Source organism: Acanthopagrus latus, chromosome 22 (assembly GCF_904848185.1).
Source record: "Acanthopagrus latus isolate v.2019 chromosome 22, fAcaLat1.1, whole genome shotgun sequence".
NCBI classification, from domain to species: domain Eukaryota; kingdom Metazoa; phylum Chordata; class Actinopteri; order Spariformes; family Sparidae; genus Acanthopagrus; species Acanthopagrus latus.
The window spans coordinates 13971391-13989380 of NC_051060.1; the positions used below are offsets into that span (position 1 = coordinate 13971391).

Genomic DNA, 17990 nt, shown 5'->3' on the forward strand with positions numbered 1-17990 from the left:
TCACAGTCTGCCATAGATAAGCTTTGCTTCAGCCATCACACCTTCACAATTACATGAGTCAGCGAAGTCACACATTAATTTACTGGTTGCAGCTCTAAAACCTTGCAAGCACACGTCTCACTTTCAAGGAAAAGTAACTGATAGTGGGTATGGAACGCAGGGATTCAAATGTTGCTTCTGCAGTTCCTCTCAACGGTGGAGGCTCAAGATGTTGCACAGGCAGTGGTGAAAAACTAAAAGGGGCACCAGGTGGCAGAGAGTTGTGATATATTTATAGTGATGACAGAGGACTTCACCACCTCTTCCAGTAGAAGGGCAACATAGGGGGGCACTTTATCACGTTAATTAAGAGATGAGAAGAGATTTTTTTATGTCAAGAATCTATATATTTTTTTCTAATCGTGATTTTTTTATCTCATAATTCAGATGTTTTATGTCATGATTTCAACATTTAATCTCATAATTTTTATCCCATAATGATGCCTTTTTAATATCATGATTAGGATATTTTATAGGATATTTATATATATATAGGCTTAGATCTTATCTTATTTATTTAATTTAACTGGCAGAAATGTGCTTCCATAGATAACATCTGAACATCTGAATTTACAAAATACCTGCAGCAATGTTACCAAAAGTAAATAAAAAGATGACTGTTGCTATTTGCTGTGTCTCCAAATGGCAACAAAAGAAAGGACTTCGAAAAACAGAGGGTAAAAATAGACAACTGTGGCTGGAAACGATGTGCAAGTAAGAAATAACACAACAGCTCCATGTACACACACTATCAGATGTGTATAAACATCGTTAAACGCAGGAAATATTTATCTCCAGTCCAGGAAGTCATTTTGTGTGTCCCATAGCCCAAGTCATCCTAGATAAATGCCTGTTTTCTGAGCAGCACGTCAGTTCCTGATGTGGCAGACTGTCACACGACACAACAGGCCATTTAGACGTCGCAAGGCGACAGCCAAGTGAAACTAAGTTTGTCGGAATTCTGTTGGAATTCACCATCAAATGATAAAATCAAACAGGCATCAACACATGTCAAAACTGGTATAGCTGAAATTGTTTTCAATCCATCCTAAGTTCACGACCGCAACCTTTTAACTTGAACTCAAAACTATTTGGACTATGGGACTTCCACTTAACTGAAAATGGCCATGCATGCCGACACATGTGCGGGGGGGACAGTTGTTAGGAACCTATAATTTCTTTCACCGGAGGACTAGACAGTGACATGTCGAGGGGGGCGGCATTGTGTGTCTGCTCAGCTGCTACCTGAGGGGAAATCCTTATCACTTTCAGGGCTTCGGCGGTTTCAGCTGACAATGAAGTCATCTTGCCGTGAGAAAGATGATACTGTATGCAGCCTATCCCCTCCTGGGACAAGCCATTTAGGTCGCGACCTCACCAGCGCCAGAGGTATTACTCCCCAGTCGGCAGAAAGCGCGAGACGTATCGATCACAATGTGAAGGGAGGGTCGCTTTTAATATCAGTGCTGTAGAGACAGAGTGGCTCTCTCTGAGGAAAAAGTTGCAAACATCAGCTTTAATTCAGCGCTTCTCAAGGATTACAGTGAGTTCAATAAGAAGGAGGGGCAGCAATGTGAGGAATAAGGTACACAGGCCGTGCTGCTCGTTCCCCATGGGTTCCTCACAACGACCCAGTTTCCATTCAGTGATCACAGCCACGTTCTGCCCCTGCACTGTGTTTTTGCACCCTATAGACTATTAATACAGAGCACAGGGTCCGAGTTTGGTTTTGGGTTTCCTTTACACTCCGCCTGCATGCAGGGAAGTAGCTGGAATCAATTACTGCTACTGTAAATGTCAATGTAACAAAAAAGTATTAACTGGCGTCCAAAGTCTTGCACTTAAAGCAACGTGATCTCTGTAGAGATATGTGATCTAGTCGTTAAAAAAACCAACAACATATTTTAAAGAAACTTTATCAAACCAGTGAGAGTGTGGGCAGTTGCAGGTTTCGGTTTCTCTGATCTCTAAGTTACAAGCAGCAATGTAGGCAAAAATAATTCCCCATAAATGATGAAATCACTGTCTCATCTGGCAATGAGAAGGGGCAAGTAATATTTGTACAACTAAAGAAAACATCTAGAAACAAAGGGAATAATATCAACGTCTCCATTATTCTCTGAGCTCACATGAAGAAGTTACAGAGTCATGAAAGATCTGCTGCTTTGCACAGAAACTCTCTGAAGAGGTAAAAAACAAAACAAAACAAAACAAAACAAAACAAAATCCAGCAGACCTGTCATAAACTACAACAATGTGACCTCTGCTACCGTCTGTAAATCCTACAAGGACCTTCGGGGACTGAGGTTGCCTGAAGCCAGCTGCTGAAGAGAACAAAACTGAGGAGTCAAAAACATAAACCAACGTGTTTTATAGGCCCAGTGTGGAGAGGCACGCAGAGGTACATTCAGCGCTAACCGTTTTCTATGTTTTACAAATCCTTTGGGGATTGTTTTTTAAGAAAATGTAAGAATGTGTGTTTGTAGGCTAAGCGCTCGTGGTGCCATTTGTCGAAAGAGTAAGTTCCTCTCATACCTGCCATATTTGTGTTCGGACTTGTTTTCCAACACAAACTAAGGACGTTCAGTACTAGTAAGTAAATGTACCATGCAGATTAAAGATACTGTACTGATAAATCATTGTAATGTAGTGAAGAAGAAACTATAATACAGGGGAAGTGTTTTATATTCACCTCAGTTACGCAAACAATTTGTTGAGTTTTTTGTTGGCTGTTTCCACTGATGGAGTGTAATGGAGTATATTTACACAAGCACTGTACTCCTGCTGCTTCATACTTCGACTGATTACTTTAATTATTAAATAAATTACAAATTACATGTCGCATCAGAGCCAAATGTGTGTTAACTTTGATATTTTAAGACTTTTACATATAGACTATTACTCATATGGGTGACTTCCACTGTTTCCAAAGTCATATATATCTTGTCGTTACATTTATTCAAGTATTACTTCGGGATACTTTTCAGACCGCTCAACTGAATCTGATCTCTCATCAGCCGATGGTCAGCGGTACTGACGCAACGCTACAGGGACGCGCGTGACGTCACTGACGTTGTACCGCCGGATCATAGGAGTACACCGGCGCGTGAGCGGGCGAACCTACAGAGTGTGTCAACAGGTAAACGCTGCCCGGTGTGAGACCTTTAACCGCTTTTAATGAAGCCCGAAGCAGGAAACCGAAGATTTGCGCATGTGCTCTCTGCAAGAAAGACATCTCCGAAGAGAAAGAGTGAGTGAACATCGTCTAACAAACGAGCCCTTCTCTCTCTCTCTCTGTCTGTGTGTAATGGTTTGGCCCACAGGCAGGTTAAACACTGAGGTGATCCACAGGAGCAGGTGCTACCTGTAGAGCAGCCTGTAGGCCAGACTGCAGCCCGGGAGGAGAGAGATGCTGGCAGATGATAATAGAGAGACTGACGGTGGAGCAGGTTGCATAAGAGGGAGGAATAATGAAGACCATGGGGCTGTGCGATGCACCCCTGATTATGAGATGTGTGTGATGGACAGGAGGAACACAAGGACCTGGTGAACTCTGACACCCACCCTGTATTTTATTTTTTCTCTCTCTCTTTCAAATTGATCTTACGTAAGCGGATCTTACAAAAGATCCGTCCAGCTTGGAGATTGATGTTGTTCTCTGAGCAGTATGTCAGACACTTGACAGTTTCAGATCAGACACTGATGATGTTTTTTCCAACTTGGACAGACATCGCGGTGTTATGTAAGAGCAGCAGATGGAAGAAGGGGGTGGAACTGTGAAGTTTTTTGGCCCCTCACAGGTGACTTTCACGCTGAATCACTTCGGATTTCATAAGCAATGATTAAGTTTTAGCGTGGCCCTTTGTGACATATGAAGTTTTGCATGTATGATCGACATGGCCCCTTTTTATCCCCATCACATCCGCTCCTGCTGTTGCTGCTGACACAAAGACTTGGTTAGACATTTTTAGACGTATTCCCTGTCAGAAGATTGATATTAATACCATACAGTGTATGAAGCTGCAGCCTGCAGCCAGTCAGATTGGCCTGGCATAGACTTGAAGATTTATATAGAAGAAACTAGATACCAGATGGAAAGATGGCGGCTGTTCAAACCAACGAGAACTGCTTACAAAAAAGTCTACTGTGTTACTTCCTGGTTGTGCAGCCCATCTCATATGCGCAGTAGAGTTTCTCCCGCTTGGCCCATAGACTTGATATTGTGACAATGTCACAGGATTTTGAATTTGCTTTTCTAAGCTTGATGGAAGTTTTACAAATATAAAACCACCATGAATCAGAAATGCACAAAATTGGTCCATTTTAAGGTAAAACGACATATGTGACCCATTAGCTAACGTTATCGTTCAACCACCTCCTAGCTAACGTTACTGTTTGATTACGTCCGCCGTGTTTCACTTTCAAACTTAAAGAAATGTGTTCAAGATGTGTGTTGATATTTTAGAACTACTGTATGGCTGTGCTGTCATATCGGGTAACACCATCAAACAGTAATGTTAGCGAGGAAGTGGTTGAATGCTAATGTCAAATATGTAAAACATCCTGATACCCCTCAAGATATTCAGCGTCCATTGTCTTTTCAGTTGCTGATCAATAATAAAACACTGAAAGGATAATGATTTGTCAGACTGCCTGTGTTTATGCAGCTTGCAGTCTGGAACACAGCTGAGCCTTCCAGTCGTCGGAGAAAATTGGCCGCCAAGTAAATATGTTCTTTATACAATCATACTATTATGAGAAAAAGATTTGTTTATCTTTAAATCTTACTCTAAGCTTTGTGTGTTTATTCTGCCTCATCCCTGATCAGAGAGAGGAGGTTGGCTGGAGAAAGATGGCAGGTGTTCCTCTTCCTTTCTGAGTCTCGTGAGAATGTAATCGGAGATTGGATGACCTGTGTGCCACCCTGTAATGTTAACCCAGAACAGACCCTCTCCTCTCCTCTCCTCTCATGTCCTGTCAGTGGTTTGGTCGTGGTGATTTACTGCCTTCCGCTCGTTTTCTAATGACATTGTGGCCCCAGGTTTATTTAGCATGTGGCTGTAGGGGCTTTCTGTCCACGCCGGCAGCATGACTCTAGAGATAGTAACAACGGTGAATCTGTCTCCACAAGTTTTTTCCAGACTAAAATACCTCAGCAGCTAGGGGATGGATTGCCATGGAAATTTGTGAAGGCACTCCTGGTCCCAAAATGAAGAACTACGTTACCTTTGTTGGTTCCTTTTTTCCCTGTATTGCCACCTTTATGTTCACATTTGTGGTTTTGAGTGGTTTTGAGTGAATTGTAAGTATAGATTGGTCACCATGAAGTCTGGTTCACACATTCATGTCCCCCTCAGGATCACCTGCAATATGTGTGACTACTGGGCATGCTTGTTAGCTAACACTAGCTTATTTACAAAAGTATTTACAGAGCAATGTTTGCATTAATTTCAAGTTGTGTTTCTGTCCCTTTGATCTCTCTCTATCTGATGGCTGCTAAAGTTGCTAAATAGTCCGATACCTGCCTTGTTATATGCTCCTATGGTAGTTCAACCATGGGAAAGAGCCCTCTAGGGACAAAACATGCCTATATCACCCCCCCCGTACACATGTGGTGCCCTTTTGTTTTGTTTGCCCCTGCTCTTCAAACATCCTGAGTCTGCCACTGTCGCTATCAGTGTCTGAAAACAAAAACGTCAGACTGAACAAAAACACTAGAATTGTTGGCCTGGACAGCTAAACAATGAGCTAAAGCTATTCACAAACTCCTTTAAAGTGATAAGTGTCCATAGATTGATCATTATGAATGAAACCTTGCACATTGTCCCTCATTTTGCCTGATCATTGCCACTTTAAGTGCTCTAAGCGTGCTCCTGTCTGTTTGTGTTCTAACTCCCTATGGTAAGAGTAGAAAATACAAAAAGAGTCAGTCAAATGCATCCAAATGTTTTCTGATCATATCTTTCTGTGGAAACTCAGAGGGGGACAGATGTCTTGTCTGTCACCGCCTCACAAGGCCATTGTCAGGCCTACTGTACTCCTCTTTGTCACATGGAAACAAACCCGTCACAGTGACGGCCGGTCAAGTTTATGATGCGCTGCAGCTGTCAAGTAGCTTTTTCTCTGCGTGTTTCCTGATTGATGTTTTTACTGGAGGTCCTTCAGACGGATGGCTCTGCAGGATGTCTCTGGTCCCGCGCTGTATCACGTTTCTCTGCCTTGAAGATTATCTTAAATCACTCCACAACCTGCCCTATTTATACCGAGGTCCAGGTGGTGTGTGTGTGTGTGTGCGCAAGTGTGCAGTGTATTTGATGGTTTATTGGAAAAACAGTTGTGTGTGTGCATGTGCGTCTGTTTCAATGATTGTATACCTGCTATCCTGATGTCCAGTGTGATCCAACACTTTTATCTCTGTCCTGCCTAAAGCAGTTCCAGATGGCATGTGGAGTTCAAACGCTCTGCAGGCGGAAGAGACCCACTAAGCTTCCATAGGAGGCACGATACATATCTGGGGCATATTATATGACCGGAGCAGTTACAGTACTCTTTGGGAGGCTGATGCTAGAATAACAACAGATTAGAGGCAGAGTTCATGAGAAAGTAATTAATGGTTAGGTTTATTTTAAGAAACAAACCGGATTCTCTCTATTGTTTCCTTATCAGCGCTTCGTGCCTGAACTGTAGCTGTATCAAGGCAGTTTGATTGTGGGATCTGCTGAAACTCCACTTTCTAGACAGGGCTCGCTTTCGTTAGTATTTTAAAATCCTCCCTGATAAGCCGTCGGTGTTGATGGACGTGATATCCCCCTGTGTTTCCTAATCTCTGCTCGAGGCTGGAGCTGCCTGCAGGAGGAGGGCAGTGAGTCTTTGTGTGGGGGGTCACGATCTTTCACCTGCTGCTGGCAGTCTTCCCTGCTGGGAGGTCACATGTAGGAGCTGAGGCGTGAAGGAGTCGACAAGGGAGGGAGGGAAGAGCAGCAAAGGAGGATGGGAAGGGAGATGGCAGGGGAAGAAGTTAATAGAAACACGCATTTTGTAGATATCACTGTGCTGTTGTTGTGGGATTAGTTTGTACACTTGATTGTACACATCTAATGAAGTTCCCAGTGAGTGCAGAAAGAGTTTACAGGTCATGGAAGCAAAGTCGCCTGAAATGCCACAATGCTGTGTTCCTAGCAAGATGAGCCGAAATGCGATGGTCTTGCAGTCTGGAGAAAAGCCGCCACATCTTCGCACATCTTTCATCAAGTCGCTTTGTTTCAGCCGGACAACGCGGGCTTCAGCTGCGCAGCCGAATGACCTTTCCTGCCCATCACACAGGAAAAGGAAATGAGCTGTGCTAACAAGCCGAGCATCCAGCTTTAAATTTAGCTTCTTCAGAGACGCACGCAGGTTGCACACTCCTCCACAAAATGCCCACGTTGTGTGAAGCACGAAAGTTTGCTCTTTATAAAGTGTTGTTAACCTTTAGTGAAAAATGTGTCTTTAGCCTTAGAGCCATCGTCCTGTTAAACATTTGAACTCTGCAATAGAAATTATCTGCCAATGCCACTGTGGTGTTTTTTTTTTTTTTTTTTTAGATTATTGTGAGGTCATCTGATATCTTTGCAACCTTATGGTTATGACAATCGATAAACAATAATGAATGCTAATAGTATTGAAATTGCTCAATATGCCCACAACTACAAAATACACTGCGATTGAAATCAGTACGTCTCTCTGACAACTATCAAACTGCCTCCCTCCCTGCTGCCGCAGCACATCTTCACCACGTTTTATATCACGTGCCATCATGACATCAATCATGCACCTACAATGTGATTAAGTTGAAGTTGAAAGTCTTTGCTTCCTTATGCAAAAATAATGAATTCTTAAGCTATTATGGTCTACATTTCAGGCCGATTTAAAAAGGATCATGCAAGCAACGATCTCTCGCAGCCAGTAGGTCTGTTTTCATCAGGTTTCACCTCTACATAGAGATGTCGGCTTTAAGACACATACTGCCGCCTGCATCGTTTTAATGCTCCTTGCCGTGAGTGAAGATGCAAATACCGCCAATCTGGGCTGTCATGCAAAGTGTGCCCTTCCACATGCAAAGCTGTGTGGCCGCCCAACAAGATGCAGCCGGGTGTCACTGATAGAAACGTCGGAGTAAAGATGAATCCCAGAGAGTTTCAGCATCATTCAATTAAATGTGTTAACCAAAGTCACAAGCTGTAGATTTGTACATTTTTAATTCAGATTTTGTCTTGTTAAACATGACAGGTGGTGTATTTTTTAGTATATTCTGATATACAGCTGTAATCTCTCTTAATCATGGCGCCCTGTTGTTGTGATGGACGAGCTCGCGCCGCTGCGACTGCTGCTTCCTGTTATAATTTCCAAATTTCACAGTTTGTCGTCACCTGTGTGGATGTCAGCGTGTGTGCATGTCAGAGGACAAAAGGTTGATGCATATCGCCATGTGTTTCCTGTTGCACTCAGGTGTGCGCGTGCGTGCGTGCACGTTTGCGGTCACTCGTGTGTCTCCGGGTCCAGCCCATATTTCCGTGGCCCAGACTGGAGCAGCAGACGGACATGTAGAGACCTGCTCCGCGCTGCACGGAGATATTTTTGGACTGTTGTGTTACTGAGAGGCAGGCTGTTGGAGGAACTTCCTTTTCAAAACCAAATGATTTTTTTTTTCCAGGTCTTGTAGTCTGGATGATGAACTTTCTATTCATAGCGTATGAATATAAAACCACGCGGTTATGACTCTACACCTGCAGGGAAGCAGATTCGAGGAGTAAATATTCTCTTGAAGTGAAAGAGGAGACTTGATCTAGATGTTAAGCTGACCCGACCTCCTTACCTTGGGACTAAATACAGATAACCCACATAGAGAACCTTGACCTGATCTACAGTACAGACACACACTGAATCATCAAACGCACTTGAACGTACACGGAGGTGACCACGTAGCCAGGAAGCAATAGTTTAGTGTTGACACAGTCATGGAATACTCATCTCCTATAGATACATTATTGATCATGAACCAAGATCACTTACGCCCAGCGCCTCATCTTAAGCCCTAAAATATAAGTCTTTGATCTGACGTTACGTATTCAGCATCTGGAACCGAGCCACAACAAACTGTTTTGAGAACGACATTTTGCAGGTGATTGGACAAATTATCATGGGCTAACTTTAACCAATCAGATCAACAGAAGGAAAGCGCCACCTGTGCAGTCTGTTGGTAAATCAGTCGAGAAAAATCCCTCTGTGCCGATATTTGCTTTTCTTTTAATTAAATGAATTCTGCAGTTCTGATGCAAGAGGTGCTATAACAAATCAACGAAACAGTTGTGATGAATATGAATAGATATAAATGAGTTTTGTTTCCATGGTAGTAAACTTGGCAGTACTGCAGCGAACTCTGCATTTGTCTTAGGTCTCTTCTGCACAATTTAAAACATTTCCCATCATTGTCCTCCATGGTATTTATGGTATTTGTCTATACGTCCGTCCCACTCTCGGGAATGTGATATCTCAATAAAGCCTCAAGCGTATTTCTTCAAAGGTTTCAGGTCAAGGTCACTTTGACCATACAGAATACATTTTTGGGCCGTGACTCAGGGATTTATACGATGGTTATAATAGAACTGGACATGCACATGTCTAATAGGATAAAATGGTGAGGTAATTTGATATCGAAGAGGTCAGAGGTTAAATAAACTGTGGCATTGTGATATTCTGCAAAATATTTTCTGTTCTATTCAATGCCACAGCTCAGGAAATGCAGACAGACAGACAGCCATAAGGTGGTATTTGTAGTCTCTTTTTATGTTTTCCTTTTTAAAGTAGTTTTTTTTTTCGTGGCTTACCATGTTTTGATGCCTCGTTTCAACCCATTTAATGCCTGTGTTGACATCGGGATACTTTCCTGGTTGCTATTTTTGTCAAAATGTCCTTATACTTTCATCTTTGCACTTTATACTGGAATGAACAAAGAGGAGCTTTGTTAACTCTACTGTTGTTTGTCATTCATAGAAAGACACAACATAGAAAAGACAATTTGCAATAGTTTAGATAAAGACCACTTTGTGCAGCTGATGGTAGCATTTAAATCTGATGTCAATTTTCAGGCTCAGTGCAGAAATGACTCAGGTCAACCCAGGTTTTTAGGTCTGTGCTGGTGTGTGTGTGTGTGTGTGTGTGTAATGGTTTGCTAGAGTATGTGTCTGCTTTGAATCAGTGAAAACGTCTCAGATGAGCTGAGACATTTGGATCACTGAGGGCACAATGGATTTGACCTGAGCTGTCAAACCCGCTGACTTGACACATGCCTGTTCCTCACACACCCAAACACACTTCATTCACCTACCTCACATGTGAAGCGAAGCGTGTGCGGGCATATTAGCGCATGTGTACTGTACGTCCCACCCCACTCTGTGCATCCGATAACACGCTGTCTGCATTTGTAAAAGCATTCCGGCAGACGCACCTATAGGCTGCGATTTAAGTGTGCGTGTGTGTTTCTCGAGCTCCATCTGTACGACTAACCGCTACTTGAAGTACTTTAGAGATCTGCTGTAAAAACATGTTCCACCTAATTACAAGGTGTGTGGCGAGGCGAGGGGAAAGTTGGCCCCGCTCGCTGTAGCGCTCGAAAATGCTAACCTTAGAAAATATTTTAATGTATGCTCTCAGACTCACTTTAATACCCACCTGGTGGAACAAGAGCTGAGGGATTACCGAGATTGGGGAGTTACTTGTAATTAGATTAGTGCTGCCCTGCGAAGATTTATATTGTTGTAAATCACAATGCTCACAGGGCAGATATGTTTAAACCAGTGTTTGAACGTACAAAGCTTTTAACGTGATGTCTATATATTTACATTCCATTTGTTTTCCTGCATACCTCTCCAGTTTCCATGATTTTTTAAAAAAAATGTTTGAAGACCCCAACGTGCCTCTCTCTTAATTTGATATCCTGCCCGCTTCAAAATGAAATATGTTCTATGTTCTGGACTGGAGACATTATACGAGAGGAGACGAACTGCCTTGAGGAGCATTTTGCACGTGCACTTGGCTCTCTGGGCTACCTGCAGCTTGCAGCCGTGTAAACTAAAGGCTATAAGGTCGGAGGTCAGGGGGGCAGGGTGAGACTAAAATACTCCTGCTTTGAAAGCAGCAGGCTAATTGCAGATAGTATGAAAGGAATCCTAATAGTAGTAGCTATATATGGTGAGCGCAGGTCGCTTGACGCACTCACTTATTGTACAGTGGCTGTGGACTCACCGCGGACTGTAAACATTCGGCCTATGGAGCCTCCGTGCTCCGTACAATGGAGAGTTGATTCTGTATAATAAGGACATGTAAACACACCTGCTTATCGAGTGGCTAAATGTGGCCCTTTGTCCTTTCTGTGTGTGTGTTTGTTGTTATATATGTGTCTGCCTTTCCCTGCTGGTGGTTCAAAGTTCAATCTCTTCATCCATAGAGTTGTGCACGTTACAGTGTTTCCATTCCAATCAAACAACACTGATTAGAAAACATAACTTACATAGAAAAAACAGCATGAAAAATATAATTATATAATTGTAATAAACTACTATACCGCTAGATGCCACTGGACATTTAAGTTTAACTTCATTCATTTACTTTTAAAGGTGCAGTATGTGGGAATTGGCCACCTGTTGAATTCATACTCTACACAACTGCAAACATGGCTGCTAACTGCTGCTAACTGTAGCTGCGGCGGCCATTTTACTCCAACGTCACACTCAGGGTTGGGGTAATGTAATGCTGCTGTGTTCCAGGTTGCAAGTTGTACAAAAATAGGTGATCTGACAAATAGCCAATGACTAAAAAGAAAATCTGGGGCCACATTTGGTCGTATTTCAAGGCAGAACATAATCTACAGCTCGCTCACAACTCTAGCTGATGTTAGCATTTAACAACGTCCTAGCTAACATTACCCTTGTGTACTTCTTGTCCAGGTTTAGACAAATGTCTTTAATATCTATGTTTATATCTCAATATAAATAAATATATAAATAATTTACACCTTTCCTCACTGTATCATATCAGAACAGTATCATATCAAACAGTCATGTTAACTGGATGGCTGAATTAGCTCTTGAAATTTGGTAAGACGTCTCTCAAAATTTAACTATCCATCGTCTTATCCATAGCTAAGTAATCAGGAAGGAGATGATATGAAGTGAAAGTGATTGCCTACATGTATTCAGCTGTAGAACACAGCAGTACAGCATTTTAGCTTCCTACCCTGAGTGTGATGTCAGAGGAAAATGGCCACCGTGTGAATATGGTCTACGTTTGACAACCACCTCACCACAGCTTCACATCGCTCACTTGTTTATTTTATTCCACCGCCAACATTTCTGATGAAGTCTGTTTTCTCTCCATGTGAAGTCATTATAATGCAATAACTGCAACAGAGCCACTTTAGACCAAGTTCCCAAGCTCCAAATTCAGAAGTGATCCTCACGGGGCTTTCCTTTAACTCACATTATCAAGTCGATCGGTGTAATAGACCTGCATTGATCCACTGGATGTCTCACGGACACGAACAGGAAGAAGACGTAGAAAGAGAATGCCAGGATGGGTCAGGGGTCACCAGCTCACTATAGCCAGTGAATGTCCCATGACAACGAGTGACATTTTTATGCCAGTCGGGTGGATTCCTTGCTAAGTTTATCAGGTTGGTGAACTCTGAAGTGGGAAACTATGTGGAGTTGAATGTTGCGGTGGGAAAGACATTCCTCTGGTTTTATTTAAATGTCCCCTCAGCCCTGGACTGGCAGTGGGAGTCTGCTGTTGAATGATGTGTGAGGGCGAGGAAGTCATGAAGACTGGCCCCCTGAGGATGATGGGTTGTCCCTTCAATCTTTGCACATTATATTTTTAATCTAGTTTGGAAGAAGCTCTCACTGTGGAAATGATACTGCAGTTTTGCAGTAAATACTGGATAATAATTGCAGTAAATTCCCAGCAGTGCACTGTAATGATTTTACAATAATATATTGTGTTTCTAATGACACAATTGTGCTGTTAAAATACAAATGTGAAAACACATTATGATGCTGTGTTAAGCGTCTGTAGTTGTTGTAAATATATACATTTATAGTAATCTTACAGTGGTTTGCAGTGTTTTTATGCTAAACTAGCCATATTGCTTGCTAGCATTTTAGCATCAGCCTGTTAGCATGTGGTTAGCCTGTTAGCAGGTTAGCCTTTTAGCTTGTTGTCAGCGTTTTAGCTTTTAGCTATCTTTATTTAAATTACAATATCTTATTGCTAAATGACTGTGCGGTGCTGTACCCTACGTTACCCTAATATAAATTTCCTTGTAATGCACTGTCTTTACTTTTCTCTACGGTTGCTCCAGAATGCCGCTAATTACAAAAGTTCATTGTTAGAATTCACTGTGAAAACCTGCTGTTTGTGTTACTGCACCTGATAATGTATGTAGCCACGTTTTATTCAGCTTTCTCTTCTCAGCATCTTACCTGAACAATTTCATTTAAGCTCCCTCCTCTTTCCAATTTCTACCTAGTAAAACAACATATGAATTCCCCTTGTATTCCCGTCAGCCAGGGCGGGTCAGTCACTGGTTCACCTCAAACCTGAGATGTCATCAGGTATGAATAAGACAGATTAAAGTCTGATGACTGAAGATTGAACTATGGGAGTGACAAGGGGGATTTTGTTCAGAGATTATCCTTTCTGTTTCATTTACTCACAACTTACAAAAGTCTGTTTAATGGAACATGCCAAACTCGTTAGATTTCCTGGTAAGAGAGACAACTTGTTGATATATCGTCTCCGATATCAGAAGAACTGTCTCATTTGCAAAGAAGAACACTGGATGCAGTTTGTTGGGTCTGATCATTTGTAGTTACAACTCAATTATCTTGATTTCAGTGAGGATGCATTTTGGAGTACAAAAGTAGGCAATAACCTTTTCAATGATTTGAATAACAGACTCGAATCCTTAGAGCGAGTGCTGTTCCACTTAGGTCAACTAAATAACGAGGCCACCAGAAACTTGTAGGTTGAACCAGAATGTGAATGTGTGCCATTGTTGGCCGCTGCGCTTTCCCTCCCTCCTCCCAGTGTACTCCCCAAGGCCCTGTATATATGGCTGGCTTCTTTCCTCCCTGATTTTGTTATGTCTACTGCCCCTCCGAATGCACTGCACTATTTCTGGCATCCATTCATTTTAACGTACATGTGAAAGAGGCACAGGGCAGAAGAAGAGCATAAAGAGTGTAGGAGCAGATGAGAGTCAGGCAGGCTGTTAAATCCTAACAAAAATAAAACGCCGCGGTGAGGATGTGGGGGCGAAAATGCGATTAACAACCCTCTTTTTAGCTTCTGTTTTAAAATAGAGTTAAACCAGCTTGCCTCATGTGACCGAGAATATCCCAAATAAATTCTGTTTTGCGCCTCCGGTTGCAAATCTGTTTTCCAGTCTTTTTATTTGCTGACTGGTGTTTTATTGCGGCAGGCTAAGTGGAGTGAGCAGCTGTATTTGGGGTTGTACCAACTCAGACATCAGGCGTGTGACCTGTGGGTCAGACCAACTGTCTGTGCTTGGAGGGGTGTATGAAGTGCACCTTGTACCTCCTAGCTTGCACACTTCATCGGTTTGTCCGGTAACCAACATCAGGCTGTAAAACGTATTGGGTCTGTGGAATGATGATATATTGTTTTATGACTTTTTATTATCCAAAGCACTAAAAAAATGAGGATAAAGTTGTAAATTTGTGACTTAACCTCTTCCTGAGAATTACCCCCGAGCACCAATTTGTGTCTGCTGATGTGAAAGAGTTCCACAGCAGAATTAGATACTTTTACATCTAAAACAAGCAAACACAGTGCTAGGAGAGAAGAGGCTAGAAATTTGGATTCAACTTCATCAGGTGCACAGAAACTCCAAATGAATGATGACGTTACTTCACAACTGTTTGCTAACATGCTCTCCACATCAACCTAAAGGATGATGGTATACCAGTGTCTGAAAATGTGGGGAAAAAAGTGCATGCATGACACCTGTTTTATTCACGAAAAGACGATGAGTTAGTGCTAACGGCTTTTTTGAGTTTGTTCTCTGTGCTAAATGCTAATATCTCACCAAACATGATCGTTTCAATAGGAAGAAATCACCTGTGAGAATGAGTTTTGTGTCACCAGCAGAGATTAAAACACAAACCAACGAGGACCTTCTCATCCAAACATCCCTCTGCAGCACCACCAGTGGTCAAAAACGCCACGGGGCACCTTTTAAGAATTAGCTCCAGAAAATGAAACCTGGATATTAAAACCGAGGTTAAAGTCTGACCTGTTGAACCTTGTCGTGCTCACAATAAAACGTGCACACCTGGCCGGCCTCCAGCTCTCGACTTTACAGCAGCTACTAGCTGTCATCTCCATCCCTGTGTTTAACAGATCTGTCAGCACACAAGTGCAAGTTTAGCCATGAAGCGACTCCGTGGCTCTAATGCAGAGAATTCCTCAGAGACGGAGGCAGGGGAGCAAATATTCAGACTGCACCTGAACGTAAACCGTTTGTCTACTTGTGTGGTGAAGCTGTTTGAGACATTCTCGCCCCGACTCCCCATACTGGGCGAATATTGTAAAGAAACAGTTTAGCTATAAGCTGTGCCATTGTGCGCTCTTCAATTTGTGCACGCCTAAAGAGACCCGAGGGTGGGGGCGGGGGTGGGGGGGCCTCACCCTAACGATGGCATAGCTTGAACAGGCCGCAAACATAAAAGTAATTTATTTCACTGACAGAGAAAAGAGAGCGCTCCCCCCTTTCTCCTTCCTCCAGCTTTCTTTTTCTCCCGTGCAGCCACCCCCCCTTCATCCAGCTCTCCCACTCAGCAGCTGTTCCTCTCACTTTCCGCCCTCCCTGCACCCCTGCATGCTCACCCCCCTCCCCCCACCACCCCCAGTGTGATGGCTTTGTTTTATTGTTGTGCAGCGTTTGGCAGGGAAACCCCCGTCTGGACTGAGGCAGGGGTCCGACTCCCTCTGAACGCCGGGGTGTAGCAGCGTGGACGCTCGGATAAGCCCGAGGATTAGGAGTAGTCGGTCGGACAAGTTGGTTCCTAAATGAGCGTTAAGATGTTTTTAGGCGGTTAGTTTTAACCCATTCGAACACGTGTTTCTGATTCTGTTTCTTTGCTGCGATTAAAAACATTTCCAAAAAAAGTGTTAACTGTTGAATGTGGAGTTTGTTTTTCACACCTCTTCATTACCTGGACCAGTTTCCTTCCTGTGTTCACAGAAAGAAAAAAAAAAAAAATCTCATCAGCTCACATGGCAGCCAAACTGTTGCAGCTGACTCACGGAGCTGATGCCTTTTTTTCTGTAAATATCAGCTCGAGCCCTTATTTTTATGTCTTGCTAGGCTCGGGGGGGGGGAATACAAAAAAACCCACGTATCCAATGTCAGCTCCACGCTCGAGCCCGAGATCTGTCATGTAGCTTCCAAATGAGCCGAAAAAATCCCCAGTCAAGGACAGGAAACAAACAACATTTATTTGTGGTGTTGACAAACGGCTGTTTCCTGCCGGGAGAGGAGAAAATATGTTGAGGGAGCGAAAAGATCTGGAGCAGCGCTGCCAGCCAAGAACATACAGCACCCTCCTGAAAAACAACGAAGGATGTATGTTTATCCTCTAACCACCAGTCAGCATGAATAGTCAGAGATACGGAGAGCCCCGGGGTGTGTGATTATTGTGGAAATGATATGTACCGAAGTATAGATAATGCTGTGTTGCTCATGTTGTTGTTGTTCTGATTTTAGCTCGTATAGCAGTCATTTCCAACTTTAAAATGTCCAATTTTTTTGTGTGCCGTTTTTGTGTCTTTTCTTGACATTGTCGCACAATTTCAGAAAAGCCTCCAAGGAAAATGTTTAAACTGCTCAGCGAAACTTGTGGAAGGCGTAAAAGTCCTCAAATTGCAGGTTTTTACAACACGTTGGCGTACCTGGAAGTGATTTATGGATATGTGCGGTGGAATTGTTGAGTTTGCGGTTTGAAAAAGAAACCGTGCTGGTTTCCTGTGCCCCTCGTCTGCCCCACCGCTGTACCCCTGCGGTTTGCTGGTGGAGAGCTGAGAAGATAATGATCTGAGCTGTTTACCCCTGAGGGGCCACTTTGGGCAGCTCCCGTCTTTATAGGAAATGGCTCTGAGTAAAGAGACGGCAATGTTTTTAGATTTAATGGTGTTTTCAGGGGCATTGAATGTGTGCGTCACTGACTTGACATGGCGAGGATTTATGCAGCCAACAGATTTGCAGTTTTGTGCCTGACTCTGTGGCTGCCGTTGTGAGCCGACAGCCTCCGGGCCATGAGGGGTTATGAGCTGTCCAGTGGCTTTTTAAAGCCCCTAACTGACTTCCTGTTATATTGAAGCTGACACGAAACAGACAGGCTGTAATGAGCTGTCATCTCCAGCACTTAGCCAAATGTCCAACTGTGCCAGTGGAGCTAACATACGGCATCTGTGCAGATCTGTGTGTAGGCGTGTGTGTATTAACGCATCTATGGATGTGTGTGTGTGTGGGTGTGTGTGTGTGCAAGAATGTCAGCCTGCGTAACAGGTGGCATCAGCTTTTGGAGTTTGTCACTCAGACGCAGAACAAAAGCTGTAGATATTTCTGAATGCTGGCTTGTGTCTGGCTGCTCCCGTATTCTTTGTGCTGCAGGGCCACACTGTGTGTGTGTGTGTGTGGTCAGCTATATGGACTGACCATTGTGCCCATGGCCCTCAGCAGATGTGGTCTGAACAATGAGCTGGGTAAATAAAAGGAAGTGGTGTATAAATAGCCTCTTACGTCTGCATGAGTGGAGTTCTTGTGCTGTGTGTGTGAGTGTGTGTGTGCATGTGCGCGCGAGTGTGTGCGAGATCCTGTTTGATCTGAAGGA

At 43.2% G+C, this 17990-nt stretch overlaps 1 protein-coding gene across 1 annotated transcript in view; it reads left to right on the forward strand.

The window, feature by feature from the left end:
- Nucleotides 1-3148: 3148 nt before the first annotated feature.
- The window catches only part of LOC119012890 (pleckstrin homology domain-containing family G member 1), a 64812-nt gene continuing 49970 nt past the window's right edge, over nt 3149-17990 (forward strand). Inside the window, exon 1 of the mRNA XM_037087096.1 lies at nt 3149-3289. Within this exon, the coding sequence (XP_036942991.1) occupies nt 3217-3289 (73 nt within the window). The 5' untranslated portion in view covers nt 3149-3216. The remainder of the gene's footprint in view (nt 3290-17990) is intronic.